Raw genomic sequence first — 27,087 nt, forward strand, 5'->3', positions numbered from 1 at the left:
TAGTTTTTGACCCCAGATGATCCAACTACAATCCCTACTCAGAATTCTTCAAGACAAACATTCTGACTGTATTTCATGAAGATTAGATGAAAACTGTGACCTCTATTGACTGCACAAGGTTTTTCTATTATTTGACCTAGTGACCTAGTTTTTGACCCAAGATGACCCAAATACAATCCCAACCCAGATTTTATCAAGATAAACATTCTGACCAAATTTCATAAAGATTGGATGAAAACTGCGACCGCTATTGTCTATACAAGGTTTTTCTATAATTTGACCTAGTGACCTAGTTTTTGACCTAGTGACCTAGTTTTTGACCCCAGATGACCCAAATATAATCCCAACCCAGATTTCATCAAGATAAACAATCTGACCAAATTTCATTAAGATTGGATAAAAACTGCGACCTCTATTGTCTACACAAGGTTTTTCTATTATTTGATCTAAAAAAAATTCTAGTGACCTAGTTTTTGTTCCCAGATGACCCAAATACAATCCCAACCCAGATTTCATCAAGATAAAGATTCTGACCATATTTCATAAAGATTGGATGAAAACTGCGACCTCTATTGTCTTTACTAAGTTTTTCTATTATTTGACCTAGTTTTTGACCTAGTGACCTAGTTTTTGACCCAGATGACCCAAATACAATCCAAACCCAGATTCTATCAAGATAAACATTCTGACCAAATTTCATAACTATTGGATGAAAACTGCGACCTCTATTGTCTTCAAAAGGTTTTTCTATTATTTGACCTAGTTTTTGACCTAGTGACCTATTTTTTTACCTCAGATGACACAAATACAATCCCAACCCAGATTTCATCAAGATAAACATTCTGACCAAATTTTATAAAGAAAAGATGAAAACTGCGACCTCTATAGTCTACACAAGGTTTTTCAATTATTTGACCTAGTTTTTGACCTAGTGACCTAGTTTTTGACCCCAGATGACCCAAATACAATCCCAACCCAGATTTCATCAAGATAAACATTCTGACCAAATTTCATAAAGATTGGATGAAAACTGTGACCTCTTCTGTCTACACAAGCAAATTGTTGACGGACGCACACACGCACGCACGCACATACAGACGCCGGACATCACACGATCACATGAGCTCACCATGTCACTTCGTGACAGGTGAGCTAAAAACCTAGGAAACACCGTAAAAGTCACATTTCATGCCCAGTCTTCATGTAACTTTGTCAAAATGTTTTTCTTAATAATATGTTGGTTGAGTTCAAAAGTGGTTCCGGTCCGTTAAAAAACATGGCTCCCAGTGGATGGGGCAGTTTTCCTTATTTGGCTATAGAGAAACCTTGTAAACACTCCGGAGGCCACATTTCTTGTTTGATCTTCATGAAACTTGGTCTAAAGATTTGTCCCAATGATACTTTGATTGAGTTTGAAACTGGGTCATGCTGGGTCAAAAACTAGGTCACTAGATCAAATAAAAAAACAACCTTATAAACAATGTAGAAGTCACATTTTATGCCCAAGCTTCATGTAACTTTGCAAAAATGTTGATCACTACATCAAAAAAAAGAAAAACCTTGTAAACACTGTAGAAGTCACATTTCATGCCCAATCTTCATGATACTACATGTATGTCAAAATGTATGTCTTAATGATATGTTTGTTGAGTTCAAAAGTGGTTCTGGTCCGTTGAAAAACATGGCCGCCAGTTGGAGGGAGCAGATTTCCTTATTTGGCTAGGGAAGAAACCTTGTAAACACTCTAGAGGCCACATTTCTTATCCCATCCTCATGAAACTTGGTCGGAAGATTTGTCCCGATGATACCTTGATCAAGTTCGAAACTGGGTCATGCTCAAAACCCTCAAGTATTATTATTTTGTTTCTCAAACATATTACACATCTGTGTATTCCTTTTTTCTATAAGCATTATATTAAAATAATCCGATTTGGATTTTAACATTTAAAACACAGATCACAAAGTCTAAAGACTCAAACAAACCCATTGCAGTATATACTGAACAGTGGGTCTAGTAATGATGATGCCACATACAACAGTATGTGTGTTTTCACCATCTTTACTTATAAAAATTGGGCTATTCTTTCTCTCTCTCCTTAAAAAACATAACAAACAATAACATACAATAACAACATAACATAAATAATAATAATTAATAAGAAGAACACTAACATAACATAAACATAGTAATTTATAACTATAAAACAAGTCCAAGTTCTTTTGGATTATTCATCCTTTTCTTTCATTTATATTTTCAGCATAGAAACTATTATTGTTTACTTTTTGTAAAAGTACAACGTCCACCGTGGGAAAATTCTATTTATAAACGGATTGACCTACTTGCAATCCTTAATAAGAAATTTCGGCCAATCAGTGCCATCCTTTTAAAAGTGTATCAACCAATAAAAACGCCGCTTTTTAACAGCGTTAGGCCCAGCCAGTGTAAAGTACTGCGTTTTTAACGCTTCCTAAATAAGGATAGATATTTTTAAACCAATAGATTTTTATTAAGGCACCGCACCAACACTGCAAAGTTTTCTATTTATATCAATGGTACAGCCCAGTCAAATCGGGCTGTCCATTTTATGGCCGTTTTCGACCTTTTTATGCAGAGTTTTATGTTAAGCAGTGTCTTCGGGCAATGGTTTTTAACCGAAGTCCCGAGGGTTAACATGCAATCCCATTAGTCAGACATTTTATGCCTAATCTTCATGTAACTTTGTAAAAATGTTGTCTTAATGATATGTTGGTTGAAATCAAAAGTGGTACCGGTCCGTTGAAAAACATGGCTGCCAGTGGGTGGAGCAGTTTTCCTTATTTGGCTATAGAGAAACCTTGTAAACACTCTAGAGGCTACATTTCTTGTCCAATCTTCATGAAACTTGGTCCAAAGATTTGTCCCAATGATACGTTGATTGAGTTTGAAACTGGGTCATGTTGGGTCAAAAACTAGGTCACTAGGTCAAAAAACCTTGTAAACAGTGTAGAAGTCACATTTCATGCCCAATCTTCATGATACTATGTCAAAGTGTATGTTTAAATGATATGTTTGTTGAGTTCAACAGTAGTTCTGGTCCGTTGAAAAACATGGCCGCCAGTGGGAGGGGGCAGTTTTCCTTATTTGACTATAGAAGAACTTTGTAAACACTCTAGAGGCCACATTTCTTATCCCATCTTCATGAAACTTGGTGGGAAAATTTGTCCCAATGATACCACGAACGAGTTGGAAACTGGGTCATGCTGGGTCAAAAACTAGGTCATTAGGTCAAATAAAAAAACAACCTTATAAACAATGTAGAAGTCACATTTTATGCCCAAGCTTCATGTAACTTTGCAAAAATGTTGTCTTAATGATATGTTGGTTGAGATCAAAAGTGGTTCTGGTCTGTTGAAAAACATGGCCACCAGTGGGCGGGGAAATTTTCCTTATTTGGCTATAGAGAAACCTTGTGAACACACTAGAAGTCACAATTTTTGCCCATTGTCATGAAACTTGGTCAAAACCTTGGTTTTATTGATATCTCGGAAGAGTTTGAAAACGGTCCAGATCGGTGAAAAAACATAGCCGCCAGTGGGCGGGGCAGTTTTCTCTATATGTATATAGTAAAAGCATGTGAACACTCTAGAAGTCACATTTTTGGCCCAATGTTCAAGAAATTTGGTCAGAACATTTGTTTACTAGATACGAGAGTTGAGCTCGAAAATGGTTCCGGTCTGTTGAAAAACATGGCTGCCAGAGGGGTGTGGCCCATTGTCCTTATACAGTATTTATACATGTATAGTAAAAAAACTTTGTGAACACTCAAGAAGTCACATTTTTTGCCCAATCATGAAACTTGGTGAAAACATCGGTTTTATTTATATCTAAGATGAGTTCGAAAATGGTCCCGATCGGTCTAAAAACATTGCCACCAGAGGGGGTGGGGCAGTTTTCTTTATATGACTATAGAGGAACCTTGTGAACACTCTAGAAGTAACATTTATTGCCTAATCATCGTGAAACTTAGTCAAGACATTGGTTTTATTGATATCTTGGACAAGTTGGAAAATGGCTTAGATTAGTGAAAAAAAACACTTTTTAGCTCACCTAAATGCTCAGGTGAGGTTTTAGGATCGGTCTTTGTCTGTCATCCAGCTGTCCTTTCACATTTGGTTTGTAAACACTCTAGCATTCACATTTCTCAAGCATTTTTTATCAAAAATGCTGAGAAGCTATATGGCCACAAGATCTCAGTCAAGTTTGATAATGAGCAAAATCGCATAGTAAATGCCTAAATTATTGCCCTTACATTGTCACAATTTTCATTATAGTATACAAAATCTTTGTAAACACTCTAGAGGTCACAATTTTGCTTCAGATTTTATGAATCTTGGTTATAATATTTATTTTTGTAAGCAAAATCTGATGTTTGGTCATGAGGGGTCAAAATATAGGTCACCAGGACAAATCTTACAAAAACCTCGTAAACACTCCATACGCCAGAGTTTTGGTTCAATAATGATGACACTTGACCATGATGTTTGTCTGGATAATATCTAGATCAAGTTTGACGTTTTGTAATGACAAAATCTAGGTCATAGTTTTCATCTTACAAAAACCTTGTAAACACACTAGAGGTCATAGTTTAGGTCCAATAATGATGATACTGGACCAGGATGTTTTTTCTTGATGATATCTAGGCAAAGTTTGACATTGGGTCATGTGGGGTTAAAATCTTGGTCACAAGGTCAAAATGTTACAAAAGCCTTGTAAACACATGTAGAATTAGCATTACTCTCAAATGTTTGCATTGCAAAAACCCAAGCAAATGGACAGTACTCAATCAGAATTAATCATATGCTCACACTGCAAAAGTAAACAGAAGAGAACCAATCTAATATGCTCTAGAGTAATGAATTTTCAACTAAGCAATGAACAAGGCCTTGTAAAAAAAGGTGAGCGAACTAGGGCCATCTTGGCCCTATTGTTCTATTTGTTCTGATTCATGGCCTTAATGACTTTTGCAGATTAATTGCAATTTAGAGCAATTAGTGATTATTGATGCAAAAAGGCATGTTTTCAATTATGTATGATTGATTCAGGCATTTTTTTCAAACTATCCAGACTTTTAACATTTACTGTATGCTGATTGGTAAGTTTATATCTGTGAAAAATGTGAGATAAAAATGGGGGTCACAGTGAATTATGTTTGGATAAAACAGAGGAGGCATAGATTGTAAACTACATTAAATATACTACACAATCACTAAATATTTCACGTAATAAATTAGCAAAGTTTATTTTATTATATTAAACAAATTGAACACCAGAAAATACACAGAGAATAGATATTTAGGGGCACTAAGATTTGATCAATCTGTTTGTTTTGGCTATTCTGTTGCAATGTCCAACATTTAAACATCCAATACAGATAAATATTGTTCGCTGCTTATGATATTATATACAAATATGCTCGAAATGTTATTTCAGCAAAGGCAACCATTTCAGCATTAATAAAGCATACAATTAAGATAAGTAATTGAAAGGTCACCATGAACAATAATTTTGTCTACAGTGTTTTATAAAACAGCTTAATTATGAGAAAATAAACAATATACAGGTACCATTTTACATTATTTTTCAATATTGAAAAAGGCTTTGCAAAATCACATTTTCTAATCATTTTAAAACATGTCACATTTAAAACAACAATTTGATTATTTATAATGAAAATATATTTTTCTATTGTGACTTGTAATAATTCATAATTCCTCCGTCAACAAGTTTGACCATACATATATTTTTTTAATGTAAGTTATTTTCACTTTCAAATTATATATGTGAACGTATTAGCAGCAATTAAACAATTTTATCAACAATCAACCAATATTTATTTAAAAAAAATAAGTATAACTTTATTGCCATGCATTTTTTTATGTCTGTCTACGTGTTTATAAAAAGTACAATAAAATTGTAAACGATTGTACATCATTAAGTGTAAAATAAACTACATTTATTTAATAGTTAAATATAAAAGATTAACTTTACGAATATAATTTCCTGACCTAGATATTAACTGCTAGGACTAAATGTGACATTCAAAGCTGTTGCAAGTCCATAACAATGATGTTATTGTTTTCACTAAGTCCCACAATGATCTGGTCAGTGATGGTGTTGCTGCAGGCAGATAGTGGATACATGTAGCTTTTTACATCTTTGTGTGAATATAAGGTTGCTAGTTTCTTTCTGCCCTCACAATCCACCTGTATGACAGCACCATTTCCACAGACAGAGACACAGACAAGCAGTTGCCCAGCAGGAGTGACATGTACACCACATGGGCTTGGTAGTGCAGGGTCAGAGAAGGTGGATATCAGGCTGCCATCTGTGGCCAGAGTGATGAGCTTGTGCTGGGCTGGGCTAGTGACATAGATCCTGTCACCAGCTGGACTCAAGGCACATCTACACACTACATGTTATATATAAAATTATGATTATTATATACATTAACAATTAAAAAATGTCTATAATATACATTAACAATTAAAAAATGTCTAAAATTAAAACTCATAAACAGTTCAAAAGTGTTTTAAATATCCACAGTTGTGATTAAATTTTATGTTAAAATATTGGTTATACATTGTATATGTGTATTTACAATACATGTATGTTCAATATGTTCAATATTCAACTCCATTTAGAAAACATTTACCTGTAGTGCCACCTGTTATATCCTCATAGATCTTTTTCACAAGTGTCCCAGTCAGGGTGTAATGATAGAGAGCATAGCAAGAGGTGATATATAATGCTCCCTGATGGTGAGCAATGCCAATAGCATCATGTTGCAACTGTAACTTCCTCCCATTCACCAGCTGCCCATTAATAACAGACACAAACTGCACACTGTGATGATCAAGACTCACAGCCACCTCAATCGATGTGATTTGGCAAATGCTCCATGGTCTACGGGACACAACAATGTCACTGATCACATTGTAGTGCTTGTCCAACAGTTTCACTTTAAAATGAGTAATATCTACAGCAATAAACTGACCACTAGGCAGGCTACAAATGCCTACGATAGAGCAAGTCTGACTTGTGTCACTCAATACTTTCACATTATACTCTGACTTTCTTTTCACAGTCAACACCAGGTCTGGAATCATCTTAAGACTGAGGGACTGCATACTGACTGCAATCCTCCCTAGACTATACTGTTGTGACAAGTACTGCGCAATGTCAATGTTAGCCTGGAATATCATTGAACTCTGCATTTTCACGGGGCTCTCCTTCAGATATGTCTCAGACTCTTGTATTTTCTCTAGACATTTCCTACTGGCTAGGAACTCAAGTTCTTTCTTGTTCTTATCACAAAGGCCTTGTACAGCTTCATTGAGTTGTTGCAGTTCATCCTTCAGTTTGCTGCAGCATTCAACATGTTTCTTGAGAGAGGTTTGCAATGTGGTTCTAATTTCATCCAGTTCTTTCAAGGTTGTATTTTCTAGTTCATCCAAAGCAGAATTTAATTTCTTACGCAGCTCTCTTATTTCTTGCAGTTTTTCATTTAATGATCCCTCCACGGTCTGAATGCTGGCCTCTTGTGTTATCTTAAAATTATTTAGTTCAGCAAGAACTGTTTCAATTTTGTTTGATAATTGCTCAATATCCACTGACAGCTTTCTGGCTGATTCAGAAATTGGAGTTAAATTGGAACACTGTCTAAAATATTAACAGGAATTATAATTATTAATTTGACATAAATAATATCTAGGTGATCTGAAACATATTTTTTAAAGGGTCAAAATGATAATATTTCCAAAGCAGGTAGTGTATTTACACACATTTTGAGTCTAATTTAGTCAAAAGTAGTTCCCTATCTTTTAAAACCCTTATCAATTAAAATTTTTGAATTACAAAGACAGAGGGGGTAATCACGTGACAAACAAGATGGCGACGTCCATGCCGAGGTAAGTATTTTTCATAGTTTTATACCCTTAATTACTTGTATTAATTTTTTTATTCCGCTCACTTTCTAGCCATATTAGGAAGGAAGTAACTGGCTTTTATTTCATACTAATATTGGCTCTATATCTTGCCTTTACTCGGTGCAAAATTTCTTAGCGGGATGACCTTATTAGGACTCCACTAAGAAAATTTGCGGGCAGTAAAGTCGAGATATAAAGAGAATCTCAATATGAAATAAACGCTTATCATATTTTTACTGATATGGCTGGAAAATGAGCATCTTTTAAAAAATAAACAGAAGTAATAAAGGGTACACAACGGCGCAAAATAACAGTCTCGGCATGGACGTCGCCATCTTGACTATCACGTGATTACCCCCTCTGAAACACTGAATGCCCCATTTTGTTACCTGGACGTATGACAAAAATGTAAATTAATATAATATGTAAATATTAAAGCATTGGATGAAATAACTTATGTAAAACTTTACTGTGAATATGTTTTTGACAGAAAAAAAAGCTAATATATTTAATCAATGAATTACAACTCAACTATGAAACTGTTAGATGATTTATTGATGCATTGATATCAATCTACTTTAATTTTATAAACGTGTTTACTTTCAACAGCATGTAACTTCATGTAGTGTGTCCCTATTACCTGTGATTAAGTAAAACACAATCAGAACAGCACAGCTGACCGTGGTCCAGGCAGAACATTTTCAGTTTCTTGTTGCTGTGAACATCACATTTCAGTAGCAAATCCTCCATTGTCTTTGCAAGAGGCCATTTATTTGTTTCTCCCCTTCCATATTTTAAATGGTTAAAATATATTTGATCATGATGAAACAGGCATTTTTCGCAAAAACCCTTCAAACAAGTTTCACAATAAAAATCAGCACTTACTTCAACATTTTTATTTTCGCAAACATTACAAGAAAAGTCCTTCACAAAATCTGAACTTTTATGAACTGACACTACAGAAGATGCCATTTTAAATAGTGATCTGTCCTCTGATTAAAAAGTTGTGTTTTCACTTTTATTTTTACTAAATTTATTAAATACAATGAGTGTTATCAAAACCAGAATGAGTTGCATACAGACATGTACACTTTTTTATTAGTATAATTACCAAAAAAATTAACTTCAAACTTATAAAGGCTGATTAATTGGCTGTTTAATCCAACAACCCACTTAATGCACACAAACGTCCATTGTCCATTTACAAAAATCTCTTGTATATAGATAACATTTTGCTGATAACAGGATTGTGAAAATGGTGAACTTGATAAATGTATTCAGTTAAAGGGACTAGTTCACATTTTCATATTTAGAAAAAACATGTCATCTAATATTTGGAATATATTTATATCATTATTATAGCAAAAAATAGGCGGAATAAAAAATATTGATTGCACAGGATTCAAACTAGTGACATTGGGAAGCAAACTCTAACAAGCTACCAATACACTGCTGAGGCTTTAATACTGTAAAGTAACATTCAAATAATAATTTAGTGGTATCAAAAATTTCCAAATTGTGGACGACAAGAGTTACAAATGTGTTATAATTTTATCAGTTTCAATAAATGATCATCGATCAACAATGCAATATTTTTCTTAGTCATGAGTGTTATTTTGCTTGTTTGAATACAACTAATACATTGTTTTTTTTCTTTTTTTTGAGATTAGTGGGCAAACTTATCAGTGACAAACGGCCATCTCAAAAGCCCACCATGAGCACATTGTGTTAAGGTGAGCTAAAAATATCATCAGACTGGTCTGGCTTTCCAGCCTGTCTCTTAGTTCGCAGTGCCCTGTACCATTTGTGTTGCTAATTCCTCTCCAAATTAACTACTTCTGCGTACTTGGTAATAGAAAGAATGCAAAACTACAAAGTAGACTGTTGAAAAATAACAAATGTCACCATTACTTCTAAGCCACCATGTACCTGATCATTTCATTGGACATTAAGTGAAAAAAAATTATCATTTTATTTTTAGATGTTTTAAGTACTTCAAGTTCTAATTATCATTTGCAAAATACAGAAATAGTTTGCTTCACATATTTATATCATTGCATGCTGACAAGACAATAGAAGGACTGAGTAACAGAGTAACTCCAATTTACTGGGGGTAATCCCTCACAAATTTTGTTTACTTGGGTATAAATAAGATTCATCATTAAAATCCAATAACATTTGCATTGAATTTCAACTAAAGGCACAGTATATAGCATGAAAAAAGATGTCCATAGTTACTCACATGAATGCCTGAAAAGCTGTGATGAGATCTCGTGTGACAAACTCTGCAGGGAAGTCATAGATCTCTATGATGTGATTGTAGCCTGAAAGGTAGATAACTCTTATAATCAAGGACAGGGAAGTCATAGATCTTTATGATGTGATTGTAGCCTGAAAGGTAGATAACTCTTGTAATCAAGGGCAGGGAAGTCATACATCAATATGATGTGATTGTAGCCTGAAAGGTAGATAACTCTTGTAATCAAGGGCAGGGAAGTCATAGATCTTTATGATGTGATTGTAGCCTGAAAGGTAGATAACTCTTGTAATCAAGGGCAGGGAAGTCACAGATCTTTATGATGTGATTGTAGCCTGAAAGGTAGATAACTCTTGTAATCAAGGGCAGGGAAGTCATAGATCTTTACGACGTGAGTGTTGCCTGAAAATTAGATAACTCTTATAATCAAGGACAGGGAAGTCATAGATCTCTATGATGTGAGTGTAGCCTGAAAGGTAGATAACTCTTGTAATCAAGGGCAGGGAAGTCATAGATCTTTATGATGTGAGTGTAGCCTGAAAGGTAGATAGCTCTTGTAATCAAGAGCAGGGAAGTCATAGATCTTTATGATGTGAGTGCAGCCTGAAAGGAAGATAACTCTTGAAATCAAGGGCAGGGAAGTCATAGATCTCTATGATGTGAGTGTAGCCTGAAAGGCAGATAACTACTCTGAGCTTCCGGGAAAACTGGGCTTGAAGCATCTAGGGAGTGTCATCCCAGTTTAGCCTGTGCAGTATGCACAGGCTGATCAGAGTACACATTTTCAGCTGTTATCTATTTCCTTTTAAAGGAAGTCGCTCCTTAACAAAAATCCAGAACTTTGCCAACAAACACCATGCAAAATAATTAAAACATATAAAAAACCTCAAAACATTGCACTCGAAAGACAAACAATATTGTATAGCTAATGAGCAACATGATCTTAATTGACTCACGATCAAAATCCATATCGGCCTTGTCTCTGGGCTGATAGTCGAGGTAGTTGATCTTCTGTGACTTCTCAATTTTTACTTCTCCCACCACCCTCGTCAGCTGCCGTGTATAATAATAAGTCACTGACATATTTTGAGCCACACTCTGGGAAAACGGGGCTTAAAGCATGTGCGTAACAAGTCCCAGATATGAATTAACTAAATTGGCACAATTCCATTTTAGCATATAAACTGTGTACTTTAAAAGAATGTTTGATGAATTGCGTTGCGTTTCATAAAAACTGGGCATTATGCATGTGCGTAAAATGTTGTCCCTGATTAGCCTGTGTGGACCAGAGACGACACTTTCCGCTGGTTTGACATTTTTCGTTTAAATAAAGTCTCTTCTTAGCAAAAATCCAATTAAGGCGAAAAGTGTCTTCCCTCATTAGCCTGTGCGGACTGCACAGGCTAATCTGGGACGACACTTTACGCACATGCATTAAGCCTAGTTTTCTAAGAATAAGGCTCAATTGTATACCGATAACTGACAAAAAAGCAAGACTATGTCTAAATATTATTTAGTTTCATGTTTATAGACTGGATCTCAAGATCATTCCATTAACTCAAACTGCTACATGTAGTTTGCCAGTTGTACATAAAACATATGGTTGACTAAATATTTAATCAAATTAAAAAGGTTTCCTTGGCATTGTGGATTTGATGACCACATAGCAACCAGGAGGTCACAGGTTTGATTCCCACTGAAGGAGTGTACTTTAGATCTCCCTTAAGACATCAAGTACTGGTTTAACCCTGGAAAAAAACTTTAGAATATCTCACTTAGCCTTACGCCTTCTATGTAATAAAGCTAAAATTAATTGTATGAAACTAAAAGTTACTGATATCAAATAGATTTATTTCAAATCCTTGAGCAAATAGGCTTGTTCTTCAGAACTCCCCCATAGACACAAAGTACTGGTTCTAGTCACAGGAAACTGACTCGAGTGTTTCAAATAAGCCCTAAGCTTTCTATGCAATCAAGCAGGGTTTTCCCCAGGCCATTTAAGCGCCCCTTGCCGGGGCGCTTGAGTTTCGAAATCCGAGTCCCCGGGGCGCTTGAAATTTTCCGACCTGTGTGTTTTTCAGTGAAAGAAAGTGGAGATTGTAAAAAAACAAACAAAGGTTTCTCTATCAGTGTATCAATATTCCCTGTTTTAAAAGAGCACACGGTACCTACTTTCACAAGTAATCGCCATAAACACCACATGGGGTAATGGATAATCCACTGATAAGAGAATTGCATGACGCGCGTATAGATTATTCTAGCCAAATTACACAGTCATTTAAATGCTGACAAGGATGTAAAAGGTAACTTTCGAGTCGTCAAACTGTTATGTTCATCGTCCAATCGGTTACGTGAATGCTTATGAGGGCGGGGTTAACTATCGACCATTATTTTTGATTGACGTCGGGCACGATGTAAAAGTTTATCGCAGCTTGATTAACAAGAATTTGTACCATTTACGTAATAAAAAAGTACATTTAAGACGGTTTCGGGCATCATCATCACACCTTTTTACTGAAAACAAGTGTTACCTATGACTCTTGTAATTAATACAAGAAATTAACTGAAAGAGGTAAAGAAATAATTACTTATAGCGAGTTAGTTGTGCAAATAACTCCCGGTTACAATTATGCGATAACAATTTAATTCCAGTACATGTATTTTTCATCATGTCCATTTATAACGTTTTGCTGGCATTTATTCGACATGTTATGCGTTAACAAATTTTCATTGAATTAATTACGCACACTGGTAAATTTTTCGTCCGATAATCAATACTTAGAAGACTAATGATGGCAACCGGCCGAAATCCTCGTGAATTTTATGCATAATTCCGTCAAAACATTTATTCGACTTAAGTGTTTACACAAATTATCGTTAATTCATAACGCAACTGTTAATATTTATTAAAATCTCAAATGGGAATAATTAAATTTGTCTTCCGATACCCTTTCCCGTATGTTGACGTTAACGCATTTTTAATCCGAAACACACTTCCGAATGTAAATGTTACCGCAACGTTAAAATATTCTTGCTTCAAATTCGTATTGCAAATTTATTTTGTGTCGAATCTTTTTCTCAATATAAAAGAGCGCGAAAATTATGCAGCATGTACAACGTCGCGTGTATTGTTTTAACAAGCACACAACACGTCAGAAGATTGACGCATGTTCAGAGGCAATATTTCATCAAATCTATAAATAGTCACTTAAAATTTATTTGATACTATTGAAAAATGGCAAGGTTTGTTCAAAAGAAATAATTGAGAGCTTTTATCGTAAATATTTACCAGAAAGTGATTTATAAAAACGGAATAAACGGGATTATCGGATAATAAATAAAAACTTGAATAGTAGTATGTATGCAGTAATAGTCGGGTTGAAACAGATGTATTGGAGAATCGTTCGAGTCAGGATTTTACTGTCAGTACGGGAAGGTTTTAAAACAATTAAACAATATAAAAAAGTATACATATTTTTAAATGACAGGGGGATTTTTTGAAGAGTCATAGCGCACCAAATGATGTCTTTCGACGCTGTTTTTCTTTGAGTTAAAACGCACCACAGAGCCATAGTTGACACGTTAAATTCAAAAAAAGTCAACGTCGGAAGGGGGACACCCCTCCTGAACCACCCCTATCAGCCCCAGGGCGCCTGACAAAAATCCTGTGGAAAGCACTGATCAAGCTAAAATAAATAGGTTTTAACTAAACAGGCTGATAGAGACATCTTTGGAACGTGGATAATCAAACACTATCAAATAATTTCAATTTTTGAGGTTTGAACAGACTGCTTATTTAAGACAATGTCAAAATAAATAAGGAATATGTATAAGCCAAACACTGGTTATCCAGCATCAGGTTTCAATTTGATGGGCAAGTGCAATAAACATCAATTTTAATACCTGAACCCTACATGTATTCTGGAAAGAAATTAGAAGGAAATCCAGAAGTGAACACACATGAGTCATGATCTGTGAAAACTGGGCTTAGTGCATGTGCTTAGAGTGTCATCCCAGATTAGCCTGTGAAGTCCACTAAGGCTAATCAAGGAGGACACTTTCTGCCTTTACTGGACTTTTGCTAAGAAGAGACTTAGTTAAAATGAACAGTACCATAAAAGCAAAAAGCACAGGCTATTCTGAGACAAAATTTTACCCACATGCATCATGCCAGTTTTCCCAGAATGCCACTCAAATATTCTGATGCTAAACCAACCTCTTCCATGGCATCCTCATCGAGGCAATCTCCCTCATCGTTAAACTTTGAAAACCAGTCATCTTCATCATCCTCCTCCTCAGCATTCACACGATGATCTGAACCAGTCAAGTCTTCATCGAGACTTTTTGTTCCTACTTTAACACTTCCAACTTTACCAACTTTCTTTTCTTTAGTGATTTGAGGTGCTTTACATGTAAGTTTTTCAGAAAGGGTTGTGTCACCTTCTTCCGATTCCCTTATGGCTTTTTTCTTTTTACCCAGTTTAGCTGGCTTTACCTTAGTTTTCTTTTTCTCCTTTGATGAACCCTTATCTGTTGCAATACCTGCAACAAAAGTTACGGAAGCACCTTCAGACGCCATGTTATTACTATCAGTTTTGCATGCAAGTGAGATTTGCTGTCTTTCAGTGTCAACTAGTTTAAAGCCTACATTAACGTCTTGAGTGATATCACAATTTTCAGGTATTGTTTCTGATTCAGCTTCCATAGTATCAATACTTGGAAATGTTACTTCAGTTTCACTAAAAGAAGGCCCATGATCAATTGCACTGTCATCTCTATGAGTTACTGAATACTCTGTACTTTCTACATTTGATGACAAATCTGGAGTAACACAGTTAGTAGAATAAGCCACTGCATTGTCTGCATCCGAGACGGTATTACACAATTGTTCAATTTCAGAACCATTTCTTGCGTCTGAATCAATACTGTTCTTGCTTGGTATATCTTCCTCTTCACTTATTTTATCTCTTCCATAAAGTTTGTCTTCCATCATATCAATAACGTTCGTATCTATTTCTTCGTCTTTCATATTAATTACTTTTTCTTGTTCATTTATTTCTCCTGTTTTAAATTCCATTTCTTCCCCTTCAACATCCAATACTTCTTTGTTTACATTCATAGTATGCCATGTAACACTTTCCACTTTCTGTTTCATGTATACATTTGTGTTTACAAGCTTTTCTACTCCTTCTCCTCCTTCTTTATCTACTTTCCCAACATAATCATTAGTTTCATTCCCTTCCATATTGATGCATTTATCCTTGTCAATAATTTCAGAAGGTTTTGTACCCAATTGTTCTTTATTTTCATGAGTGTCAACATCCTCACTTGAAACAAACTGAAAACTTTCTTCCAATATATAAGCTGAACCTATTTCATTACCATCCATGTCACATACTGAATCTTGTTCTTGGCGGCTTTGTGAACCATGCTGCTGATGCTGCAGTGAAGACTGTTGCTGATTTTCATCATGCCGTAGATGATTATGATGACCATGATGTTGCTGTGGCTGCTGATGCTCATACTCTTGTTGCTGCTGGTGTTGCTGACGCTCAAGTAGTTGCTGCTGCTGCCGTTTTGCTCTTGGAACATAAACTTGAACTTCTGCCCTTTTCTTTCTTGTTCTAAAAAAAAATAATATGAAAATGTGCATTTCTTTTGGATGTTCTTTGGCCAAAATATTAAGTGTCTAAATAAATAACAAGGGACAAAATTGTCACAAAACCAGGTTTTCATTGTGAAAAAAAATCTGATTAAGGGAGACAACTCAAACTGAACTTTTGAAATAAACAAACAAAATTAACCCCCTTTGTAACTTTGTTTCAAAATAAATCTATTTTTAGTCATGGCGACCTTGACATTGGAAATACTGACGTGATTCTTTCATGCGACACACCGTCTTATGATGGTGAACAAATGTGCCAAATGATTTTTAAATCTTACAATGAATGACATAGTTATGGCCCGGACAAGCTCATTTATGGCCATTTTTTACCTTTGAACTCAAAGTGTGACCTGGACCTTGGAGATATCGATGTAATTCTTTCGCGCGACACACCATCCAATGATGGTGAACAAATGTGCCAAATTATTTTAAAATCTCACAATGAACGACAAAGTTAAGGCCCCGACAAGCTTGTTCCGCCCACCAGCCCACCTGCCGACATTCACCAATCTAATAACCAGTTTTTTCCTTTGGAAAACCTGGTTAAAAACTATCAAACTTTTATTTGTTGTATGTTTCTTTCAACTGTACTATGTTGTTTTTTTTAGTCTATAAAAATATTGGGATAAATATCAAATACGAATTGTACTTTATTTACATGTTTTAAAAAACTAACAACTTAATGAGCTTTGTTCTTAAACGTCAACTCCTTTTTTTGCATGTAACATATACAGTAACAAATTAAACTCTGCAATCCCACATTATTGTGAAAGTGATCCATACTATCTTTCCAAGTTGCCATTAAACTGAGAATAATGAAGATAAGTCCATACTTTTCTGGTTTATTGCTCTCAGATGCACTTGGCCCATCTGTGATTGTCTTGGTGCTTGCACGTGTGTTGGATACTGGGACAGGGGAGGTGACACTTGTACTCTGTGCCTAGATTTGGTGCAAAGAATGATGTGAAACACTGGTAGAGCAAAAAAATAGTTGATACTTTTGTCTATGGTTACCAAAACCATTTATCATACACAACTTTGTTTATAAGATTTTAAAGAAAATATAACAATCAGATAATGTTTTCATGTTTATCCTATAAATTGAATCTAAATTGTTCTTACATAGTTATAATGCGAGTTCTCTTTATCTACATGTAAAATAGTATTTAGAATTGTATCATACATTCCACTTTACTTTCAAAACCACACAAGTAATGCTGTGTATGTATCCAACATATTGATTAAGAACTGTGATCACTTGATAAAACCTCCATTGGACCACGGTTATTTACACTTTCATTTTCAAAACCATGACACAAGGACTATGATGGCCAGTCTGAAAGGTCTGGTGACAACTTAAACTGGTAGCTCTCACATCCTTACATTCCAGGGACGACAGGATGTGCGTCACTGATTAGCCTGTGCTGACTGCATGTATTAAGCCCTGTTTTTCCCACAGCGAGGCTAAAATTAAAATTAAGCCCTGTTAGGGTGCATACCAGGCTAGGCAAGTCCCATCTAGGTGAGCCTTCATCTGGTGCGTCATCAGGACTGTCTTCATATCGATCATGACTCCAGTCTCCCCCACCTACTGAGCAAATAGAGGTATATGGTAAACAAGAGATATGCTTAGAACAAGAGGTATGTGGTAAACAAGAGATATGTGATCTACAAGAAATATGTGGTTTACAAGAGATATGTGGTGCACAGTAGATATGTGGTTTACAAGAGATATGTGATCCACAAGAGATATGTGGTTTACAGGAGATATGTGGTCTACAAGACATATGAGGTCTACAACAGATATGTAGTCAACACGACATATGAGGTCAACAAGAGATGTGGTTCACAAGAGATATGTGGTCCACAAGAGATATGTGGTCCACAAGAGATACGTGGTCCACAAGAGATATGTGGTGAACAAGAGACTTGTGGTCTACAAGCGATCTGTGGTGAACAAGACAAATGTGGTCTACAATATATATGTGGTCCACAATAGATATGTGGTCTACAAGAGATATGCAGTCCACAAGAGATGTGGTCCACAAGAGAAATGTGGTCCACAAGAGATATGTGGTCCACAAGAGATTTGTTGTCAACAAGAATTATGTGGTCAACAAGAGATATGTGGTCTACAAGAGATATGTTGCCAACAAGATATGTGGTGAGCAAGAGAATTGAGGTTCACAAAAGGTGAATACCAGTGAATAACAACCTGGCCAGTGATGTCATAAATATGAATTTTATAATGTGTTTTAATTGTTGTAAAGACTTATTATTCAATTATTCACCATATTAATAAAGACTGGAAAACAATTAAAACACAACCAAGGGTGAAATGATACCTGAGTTAGGTGAGGCATGTCCAGGGTTTGGAGGTCTATCCCGATACTTGGAGCGTGCACGGCCTCTCATGTCACCAGAGGTGTCTCCCCTGAAAGGTACAGTGCATTATGTATTTTTAATAAATATTCTTATACACTTTTCAAATACAGTTATCCAGGAGATATATAATTAAGCCACATCCGGGAACACTGGGTTTCATTCATGGATGTTAAGTGTTGTCATACATTAGCCTGTGCAGTCTCTTCAGGCTGGGTTTCATTCATGGATGTTAAGTGTTGTCATACATTAGCCTGTGCAGTCTCTTCAGGCTGGGTTTCATTCATGGATGTTAAGTGTTGTCATACATTAGCCTGTGCAGTCTCTTCAGGCTGGGTTTCATTCATGGATGTTAAGTGTTGTCATACATTAGCCTGTGCAGTCTCTTCAGGCTGGGTTTCATTCATGGATGTTAAGTGTTGTCATACATTAGCCTGTGCAGTCTCTTCAGGCTGGGTTTCATTCATGGATGTTAAGTGTTTTCATACATTAGCCTGTGCAGTCTCTTCAGGCTGGGTTTCATTCATGGATGTTAAGTGTTTTCATACATTAGCCTGTGCAGTCTCTTCAGGCTGGGTTTCATTCATGGATGTTAAGTGTTGTCATACATTAGCCTGTGCAGTCTCTTCAGGCTGGGTTTCATTCATGGATGTTAAGTGTTGTCATACATTAGCCTGTGCAGTCTCTTCAGGCTGGGTTTCATTCATGGATGTTAAGTGTTGTCATACATTAGCCTGTGCAGTCTCTTCAGGCTGGGTTTCATTCATGGATGTTAAGTGTTGTCATACATTAGCCTGTGCAGTCTCTTCAGGCTGGGTTTCATTCATGGATGTTAAGTGTTGTCATACATTAGCCTGTGCAGTCTCTTCAGGCTGGGTTTCATTCATGGATGTTAAGTGTTGTCATACATTAGCCTGTGCAGTCTCTTCAGGCTGGGTTTCATTCATGGATGTTAAGTGTTGTCATACATTAGCCTGTGCAGTCTCTTCAGGCTGGGTTTCATTCATGGATGTTAAGTGTTGTCATACATTAGCCTGTGCAGTCTCTTCAGGCTAATCTGGGATAAAACTTAAAGCACATGTATTAAACCCCATTTTCCCACAACCATGCTCCTTCTACATATATGGCCAATACACTTATGCAGGAGATACTTTATGATTTAAAAAAAACTCAAGCTTTTGATGTATGGTGAAGTACAGCCTTAATTTATGTATACAATATTGAAACAACTTTATGGTACAATCAAGAGCCATATTACATGCAGCAGTTGTTATCTCTAACATGCAAACTGATATACTTGTATATTTTAACAACCTTGCATTTGCATCATACTGATTTCATGCAATATGTTGATGAATTATTATTTAAGTTGCCCAATCATTAATCTTGAGAAAAATATAGTTCTCAAATTGGAATGGTGCAATGTGTGCGCAACCATTGACAGTGTTCATAATTGTCATATACTTACATCAAATACTTAATAAGAGGAATCAGATAAGAGTGGGAAAAACTCTTCCTACATGGCAACGGAACATATGAGATAGGTGGGGACATTTATGATTAAGTTTTCACATTTCTCTCCAAAAGCCAACAGCAAAAATCATTATACACTCACAGCAAACCACCTACATTTCAACAAGTCAAACTAAAATAAAATTCTGAGGAAAATCTGTGCATGTGAAAGCGCAGTGGAAACCCTTATTGTCTTGTGTGAGTAAAACCAGAGATGCCTCGGTGACAAGCACATACCAGTGCACTAAGCAGACAATGGTTTTAGTGAAAAACTATAAACCTTTTTAAATCAGCTGTACTCTGAGAAAACAGGGCTCATTGGAGATGTATAACGTGTTGCCCAAAAGTTAAAGTGCAAACTGCACATTCTATTATAGGACGTCATTTTATGCACATGCATTTATTCCAAAATTCTGTGAACAAGGCTAAAATTTGTGCTGGTGCATCTGTAAAATACAACTGCTTAAATCTGCGTCACCTGTTAATTAGTAGTGCCTCCCTCCAGCAGATCACAGTACGTCTGGCTGCCCCACTTCCAACAGAGAAGCTGTGTAGACTTGCGAAGGCCTGGGCTGTGTTATGGATGAGAAAGCGGTGATAGTTGTCCACAGGCGGGTACAGGAGAACTCTGCAACATATTACTTTATGAATAATATCCAGTGAACAACTAGTCATACAGGCTTGTGTCATGGAAATGTAGACCTGCTGATGAAAAATGGCCAGACTAGTCCTTTGAATTTGTATGCACAATGTTAATTTTTTTATAAAAATCTACAATGTACAGATGAAAGAATCTTTTTTAAAGAAAAAAATGCATAAAGGTGTATCACAGATGATTCTGTATTAAAAGTACACTACAGTTTGTTTAAACTGGGAAAAGTTGCAAAGCTTATGTAACTGATTATTTTTTATTTAAGCCTCAATCTTGGAAAATGTGGTATAGTGGATGTCCCTTACATATGTAAGTGTCGTCTGCACAGGCTTACCATGGACGAAACTTTCATTTTATGGTATTGTTCCTTTCAAATAAGTCTTTTCTTAAGAAAAATTTAGATAAGGCAGAAAGTGTTCTCTCTGATAATCCTGTGTGGACATCAAAGGCTAATCTGGGACAACACTTTAGGAATATTGCTTTTTCCTTAAGTGAGACAAATGTATAACTAGAGCTTTGTCACAGACGTGACGAATACCCCCACATGCCCGTATTGACACATAATATTTTGCATGTGGTCTTCACAAAAAACAGCGGACACCATGCTCAATTTTTAAAACGCACTAAGTGACCCCTTGACCTAGTTTTTGACCCAGAAAGGCCCATGTTCTAACTTGGCCTTGAGATCATCTCCATAAAACTTCTGACCAAGTTTGGTGAAGATCAGATGTAAACTACTTGAATTAGAAAGCGGACACCATGCTGAATGTTAAAAAACGCACTAAGTGACCCTGTGACCTAGTTTTAGGCCCGGAATGGCCCATGTTTAAACTTGTCCTAGAGATCATTTAGATAAAACTTGTGACCAAGTTTGGTGAGGATTGGATGGAAACTACTTGAATTAGAGAGCGGACAACATGGTGAGGTTTAAAACGCACTAAGATACCCTGTGACCTAGTTTTTGACCCGGCATGACCCATATTAAAACGTGACCTAGAAATCATCTAGATACAACTTCTGACCAAGTTTGGTGAAGATTGGATGAAAACTACTTGAATTAGAGAGCGGACAACATGGTGATGTTTAAAACGCACTAAGTGACCCCGTGACCTTGTTTTTGACCTGACATGACCCATATTCAAACTTGCCCTTGACATTATCAAGATGCAACTTCTGACCATTTTTGGTGAAGATTGGAAAAAAAAACTACTTGAATTAGAGAGCAGACAACATGGTGAGGTTTAAAACACACTAAGTGACCCCGTGGCCTAGTTTTTGACCCGGAATGGCCCATGTTCGAACTTGAACTACACATCATCTAGTTACAACTTCTGACCAAGTGTGGTGAAGATCGGATTTAAACTACTTGAAATAGAGAGCAGACACCATGCTCAATGTGTAAAACGTACTAAGTGACCCCGTGACCTAGTTTTTGACCCGGCAAGGCCCATGTTCGAACTTGGCCTTAAGATCATCTAGATACAACTTCTGACCAAGTTTGGTGAAGATCAGATGAAAACTACTTGAATTAGAGAGCAAACAACATGCTGAATGTTTAAAACGCACTTAGTGACCCCGTTACCTAGTTTTTGACCCGGCAAGGCCCATGTTCGAACTTGGCCTAGACATCATGTAGATACAACTTCTGACCAAGTTTGGTGAAGATCGAATGAAAACTACTTTATTTAGAGAGCGGACACTTAATACGGACCGACAGACAGACCGACAGACCGACCGACTGACAAGTTCACTCCTATATACACCCTAAACTTCATTTGTGGGGGTATAACAACTCATGATACTTACACATCAATATGTGAACTCTGTTGAAATGTTTCCAATTCCTCTTCAATAGCACAGACAAACTTCTCATCTGGCACTGACAGGTACCGATCATTCAAATATGAAGCCAGCGTGAAATCTTAAACACAAAATAATGATTTAATTTTTAATTAAAACATGCAGCACTTCCACACCTTGGAGTTGGAAGTAGTCACTTCAATAGCTTAAATTTTAGAAGCGCCAGTAATAAAACTTGGATGTTCTTTTTAATGCGCATTAATTGGGACAAATGTGCGAGAGTCATTTTAAAGTTATTGTCAAGGAAGAAAAGTGTTCCATATGCAAGGATTGATCCCAAACCAACAAAACAGCTAATTAGGTAGCTGATTCTCACCTTCAAACACTACACTAAAATGTAAGTCCAACAATTGAGCACTTTAATTGTGAGAATTACACTACACTAAAATGTAAGTCTAACAATTGAGCACTTTAATTGTGAGATTTTCTTAAATAATCTAATTTACAAGCATTTCATTTTAGTGTTTCAATATAAACTGAAATCCTTAATTATACTTACTCAAAAAAGATTATCCAATACAATTGTAGCTTGAGATACAAACATTATCTACTTTATTTCTATTGCCTAATATAAATAAAGTATAATTATAATACATATTTTTACTGTGAATTGTGGGAGAGTGTCTTTCCATCTAAACATGAGCATGTATTACTGAAGTAAAATGTAATTTTAATTATTCACATTGTTCCAAATTTAATATAGAATGTTAATATATTAGGAATTATTCATTTTATTGTTTTACATTATGCCACCCACTTCCGGCCCTTTTAAGAAAGTGAGATGTCCTTATAAAAACACTTTAATTCTCACTTTTGAAGCTTTTCTTAGGAAAAAAAACAACAACATTAATTTCCCAATTTTGGTCATTATGCTGCGGTTTTGCCCCATTGACATGACGCCGCCTTTCAATCAAATTTTTATCTAAGAATTGATCTATCAATCAGCGATCGATTAATCGGGCGCGCAAGTTAGCAACAAACTGTTCGCCATTTCCTAGACAAGCTATGTCTAGGTTCACTTTTATTTCAACGAGTTTCTTTTGTTTTCCTCTTTAAAAAACGTAGATTCAAATGGTAAAACGGTGTCAATCGGGATTATGTAACTCTGATAATCAATATCCTGACAGATTAGTTGGTGGCATTGAATTTATATCATTTCCAAAGCTGAAAAGAGATCTTGAGAAGTGTAAGAGATGGATGAATGCAAGCGGTCATCATCACGAACAACTGAACGTCAACACTGTCAAAGACAATTACAATATCTTATTATCGAATATACTATCAAATTTAAATAGTTTATGTTATCAATCTGATCATGACATAATAGTTCACGTTTTTAATAGTTTTGTCAGTTACTACATGTAGGTGATTAATAGAAGCAAGGTTCATCTGCATTACTTTAAAAGAAGTAAAACCCAGCATGAAGCCTCATTCATGCTGTTTTATTACTCTGATAGTAATGCACTTTATTGTCATTATACTAGGGATGGCATCGAATACCAATATCGGTATTCGAATGTTCGCAAATTCATTCAATCGAATATTCGAATGCGAATTTGAATATTCGCATAAAACGGCTGGATTGATTTTACCTTGTTATGTATTTATTTCCATTGGTTTGTAAGTTATATCCGTTTGCTAAATACGAGGCTGTTTATTAACGTTGCTATCAAATAATTGTATCGCTGTCGACTAATACTATGACCGATACTGTAATCGGGCACAAATAAAATGAAAAACATCGTGTCATAGAATTTTATTTTTTAATGATTCCACAGATTTGTAGCAGACCGCGCATATGTAAAAATAAGTTTACACACATTACACATTGCGGTCTTCTTATCCACAGACCAAGTAAAGTATTCCATACTGCAGAAGTGGCTGGTGGCATTTTCAGATTTGAATTATGATTCCTTGATGATTGTTTAATTTATATCATCTGTCACTTTTGAGTAATTTACATATTTAAATGTCTGTTCAAACTGTGATCACAAAAACTAAATTATTATTCGCAAGTAAATTGAAGCCCTTAATTGGTACCTTATTGACAAACAACAGTTCGGGTCCTTTCGTATAGTTAGTATATTGCATTGCGCGATTTGAGTAATTCACACATTTTAATGGCTGTACATACTGCGATCACAAAACTTAATTATTATTCCCCAGTCTATTGAAACCGTGAATTGGCACCCCATTGGCAAACAACAGTCGGGGGCCTTTCTTAGAGCGTGTATATTGCATTGCGCAATCAACACTGATACGGGCCGCGTTATCAGTTTGACATGAAGAACGTCACGTCAAACATGTTACTCCCAAGTGATTTTGGTTGCTTTTTAGTAAGCGGTTCGCAGTTCATTAAATATTGGTGAAATTACGTTTGAGAGCGTGTTTAATGTACCGAAAAAAAAACTTTATAAATAGCTGATGTTCTCTATAAATGTATATTTTTGCATTTGCATAACTAAATGACACAACCCCCTTTTACAAGTGTTATATGGTGTGAGAAAGTCCGTAAAAATCATCCGGAATATCGCATAAATCTATATGCAATCTATAGGCAAAGAAGCCATTTTGGTGTTAGCTTGTCTAGGTTTGCTACCCGCTGAGCCACGTGATTAAGTGGGCGAAGCAATCATCGTCCAGGCGTCATGTCAATTTAAAGGGACCGGCCCAATTCACAAAATGGTGAAAAAAAACACTGCGAGTCATTCACAAGAAGTTTTTGAGTTTGCAGTGGCCAAGTTCTTAAAGGTTGACAAACTTATGTCTTCACTTTTTTTCGTGTCTTGTTATTACATTATGCAATTCACCTTGTAAAAACACATGCTTAAATAAAACAGTAACATTCACCATTCAATACTTACAGTATCAAATAATTATAACGAGCAACCTGTCTGCTATTTTATTGTTGATGTTTCGTTTCGTAAAAATCGGTCTCAGTTAGGTGTTTGCCGATGCAAAAAAGCGTCTATAGGTTAGAAACCAATAAATATAATCTGCCCAAAGTAAAATAGACCGTTTTTAACAGTCAATTATAAATTGTAAGATCACTAATAGGTAGAAAATGAATTAAAATGTATGTTTATATAGTTTATCAATATAGCCTTAATTGTTTGCGAGTTAAAAGTTTTCTCCATTTCACTTATTAAGAGTCCTTTGAGGCACTAGAAGTAGAAACCCTTAAAGAAACTTGTTCCCAGGTTAAAACCTTCTTAGACGTTTTCCATTTAATGTGTGTAAAATTATAAATGTAAACACCGGAATACCAGCAATAATATAATTTAAGAATAAAAAATCTGTAATTGATCCAGAAACCGGTGGATTTACAGGCTATTGATTGAACTATCCGACTATTCTGACTATTTCATTTCATTACGAATTTCATTTTTGTTCTTCTTCCCATAAAGTGAAGGGCTCCTTTGGAGCATCGGCGCACGTTGACTGTACAAGGTAATTGTGAAGCAATAAAAACAAGGATACAATAAGATAAAAACTGCGTGCTGTATATTGCAAAGTGACTAGGCCTGCCTTGAAGCTGCCCATGAAATCGCCAGGGAAGACTGTTAGTGGCAAATGATTCAAAAGTCGAATGGCTGCTGAGAAGGAGGAGTGTCTTGACGGGTCTATTCGAATTCGGCAGAATGGGACGACGAAGAATAAATTACTCCCTCTCTGTATAGATACAGTACTTAGCTGGATGGAGGTGCGGGTGAGCTGGTATTTTGATCACGTTGTTGGTTATCTTGTACATTAGTACATGGATTTTTAGAAATTGCAATCCTAAGCTGGCGATCATTTGGCTTGTACTTCTTGTTGTTATATAGTCTGCTTTGACAAATCTGCGTTATACCATTAATAGCTTGGAAATGCTTGTGGCAGAATATGCATCACATACTGTCGATGCATACTCCAGGAGTGGACGAACGCGTACGTGCTTTGTAGCACTGGGCGTTGACATCAATTTTACGCTTTATATAAGCGAGCTTTGTATTGTCACAAAATGTAACGAAAACAAAGGGACACTCCTAATTATTTTTTTCGAGTTTATTATGCTTTACAATTTGCATTACTGGTATTTAAATCATTATTACTGATCAACGTAATTGTACTGCAGTATATACCGGTAAGTCTATGTCAATAGCGTTATTTTTCTCCCTGGTTTAGAGTGTTTTTTTTGTAAAAAATGTGAGAAAAGGCTGGAAATTCTTCAGTCATTTCGACAATCTGTGAACAAGTCTGATTAAGCCCCAGTCCAATATGAGCACAGATGGACACCGCAGTCCCGGATCCCCCCCCCCCCATCAAAATCCGAGACGATCTATGATTTTTTAAAGGTCAACCGTTTTCCAGAGATCACCTGCTATCATCAATGTTATTCCGTGTTCGTTGTTGGAACCCTATCTTTCTGGCATCGCCCATGTTATTCAGAGTCTTCACGTGAAAGTCTATGTATCCGCCGTGTTTCCAGCGTTTTTATTACGTGTCCCTGGTGATCATGGACTGATTTTTTTATTGACTGCCAATGACGCACACGGACAACCATGGACACCGATCCTACACGGCAGCTACACGGACCATCCCGGATGCTGATTTCTTCCCGGAAATTCCCTTAACTACCATTTTGGCCTCCCGGAGTCACAATAACATTCCAAGACGTTACAGAACCTACAAGGATCGACACGCAGCTTCACGGTACACATGCTGGATATGATCCACACATTTTTTTTTATATGAATCGGCATCCATTATAACCGGTCTTGATGGATTTCTGCTCGGAAGGGGTAAATTTGTACT

General features: G+C 36.1%; 3 protein-coding genes across 5 annotated transcripts in view; all 3 read right to left on the reverse strand.

The window, feature by feature from the left end:
* Positions 1–25,276, reverse strand: part of LOC127858433 (uncharacterized) — a 33,452-nt gene extending 8,176 nt beyond the window's left edge. For 2 of the 3 annotated variants that reach the window (XM_052395595.1, XM_052395593.1), the window contains exons 1-9: positions 25,158–25,276; positions 22,240–22,354; positions 20,260–20,409; positions 18,233–18,321; positions 17,387–17,478; positions 16,721–16,827; positions 14,439–15,846; positions 11,179–11,275; positions 10,208–10,289 (exon numbers count right to left, since the gene is read on the reverse strand). In XM_052395595.1, coding sequence (XP_052251555.1) covers positions 10,208–10,289; positions 11,179–11,275; positions 14,439–15,846; positions 16,721–16,827; positions 17,387–17,478; positions 18,233–18,302 — 1,856 coding nt within the window. In that variant the 5' untranslated portion in view covers positions 18,303–18,321; positions 20,260–20,409; positions 22,240–22,354; positions 25,158–25,276. The remainder of the gene's footprint in view (positions 1–10,207; positions 10,290–11,178; positions 11,276–14,438; positions 15,847–16,720; positions 16,828–17,386; positions 17,479–18,232; positions 18,322–20,259; positions 20,410–22,239; positions 22,355–25,157) is intronic. The other variant, XM_052395594.1, reaches the window with a different exon arrangement.
* LOC127858436 (uncharacterized) lies at positions 1,957–9,158 on the reverse strand. The gene is made up of 3 exons (XM_052395600.1): positions 8,606–9,158; positions 6,693–7,699; positions 1,957–6,449 (listed from the first exon to the last, which is right to left on the reverse strand). Exons 1-3 carry the CDS (start codon positions 8,935–8,937, stop codon positions 6,079–6,081), a joined length of 1,710 nt encoding a protein of 569 aa, XP_052251560.1. The 5' UTR covers positions 8,938–9,158; the 3' UTR covers positions 1,957–6,078.
* LOC127858435 (G protein-coupled receptor kinase 5-like) overlaps positions 16,197–27,087 on the reverse strand; it is a 165,472-nt gene continuing 154,581 nt past the window's right edge. Inside the window, exon 19 of the transcript XR_008038888.1 lies at positions 16,197–16,217. The gene's annotated coding sequence lies outside the window, so the exon portion shown is untranslated. The remainder of the gene's footprint in view (positions 16,218–27,087) is intronic.

This window comes from Dreissena polymorpha, chromosome 14 (assembly GCF_020536995.1).
Source record: "Dreissena polymorpha isolate Duluth1 chromosome 14, UMN_Dpol_1.0, whole genome shotgun sequence".
NCBI classification, from domain to species: Eukaryota; Metazoa; Mollusca; class Bivalvia; order Myida; family Dreissenidae; genus Dreissena; species Dreissena polymorpha.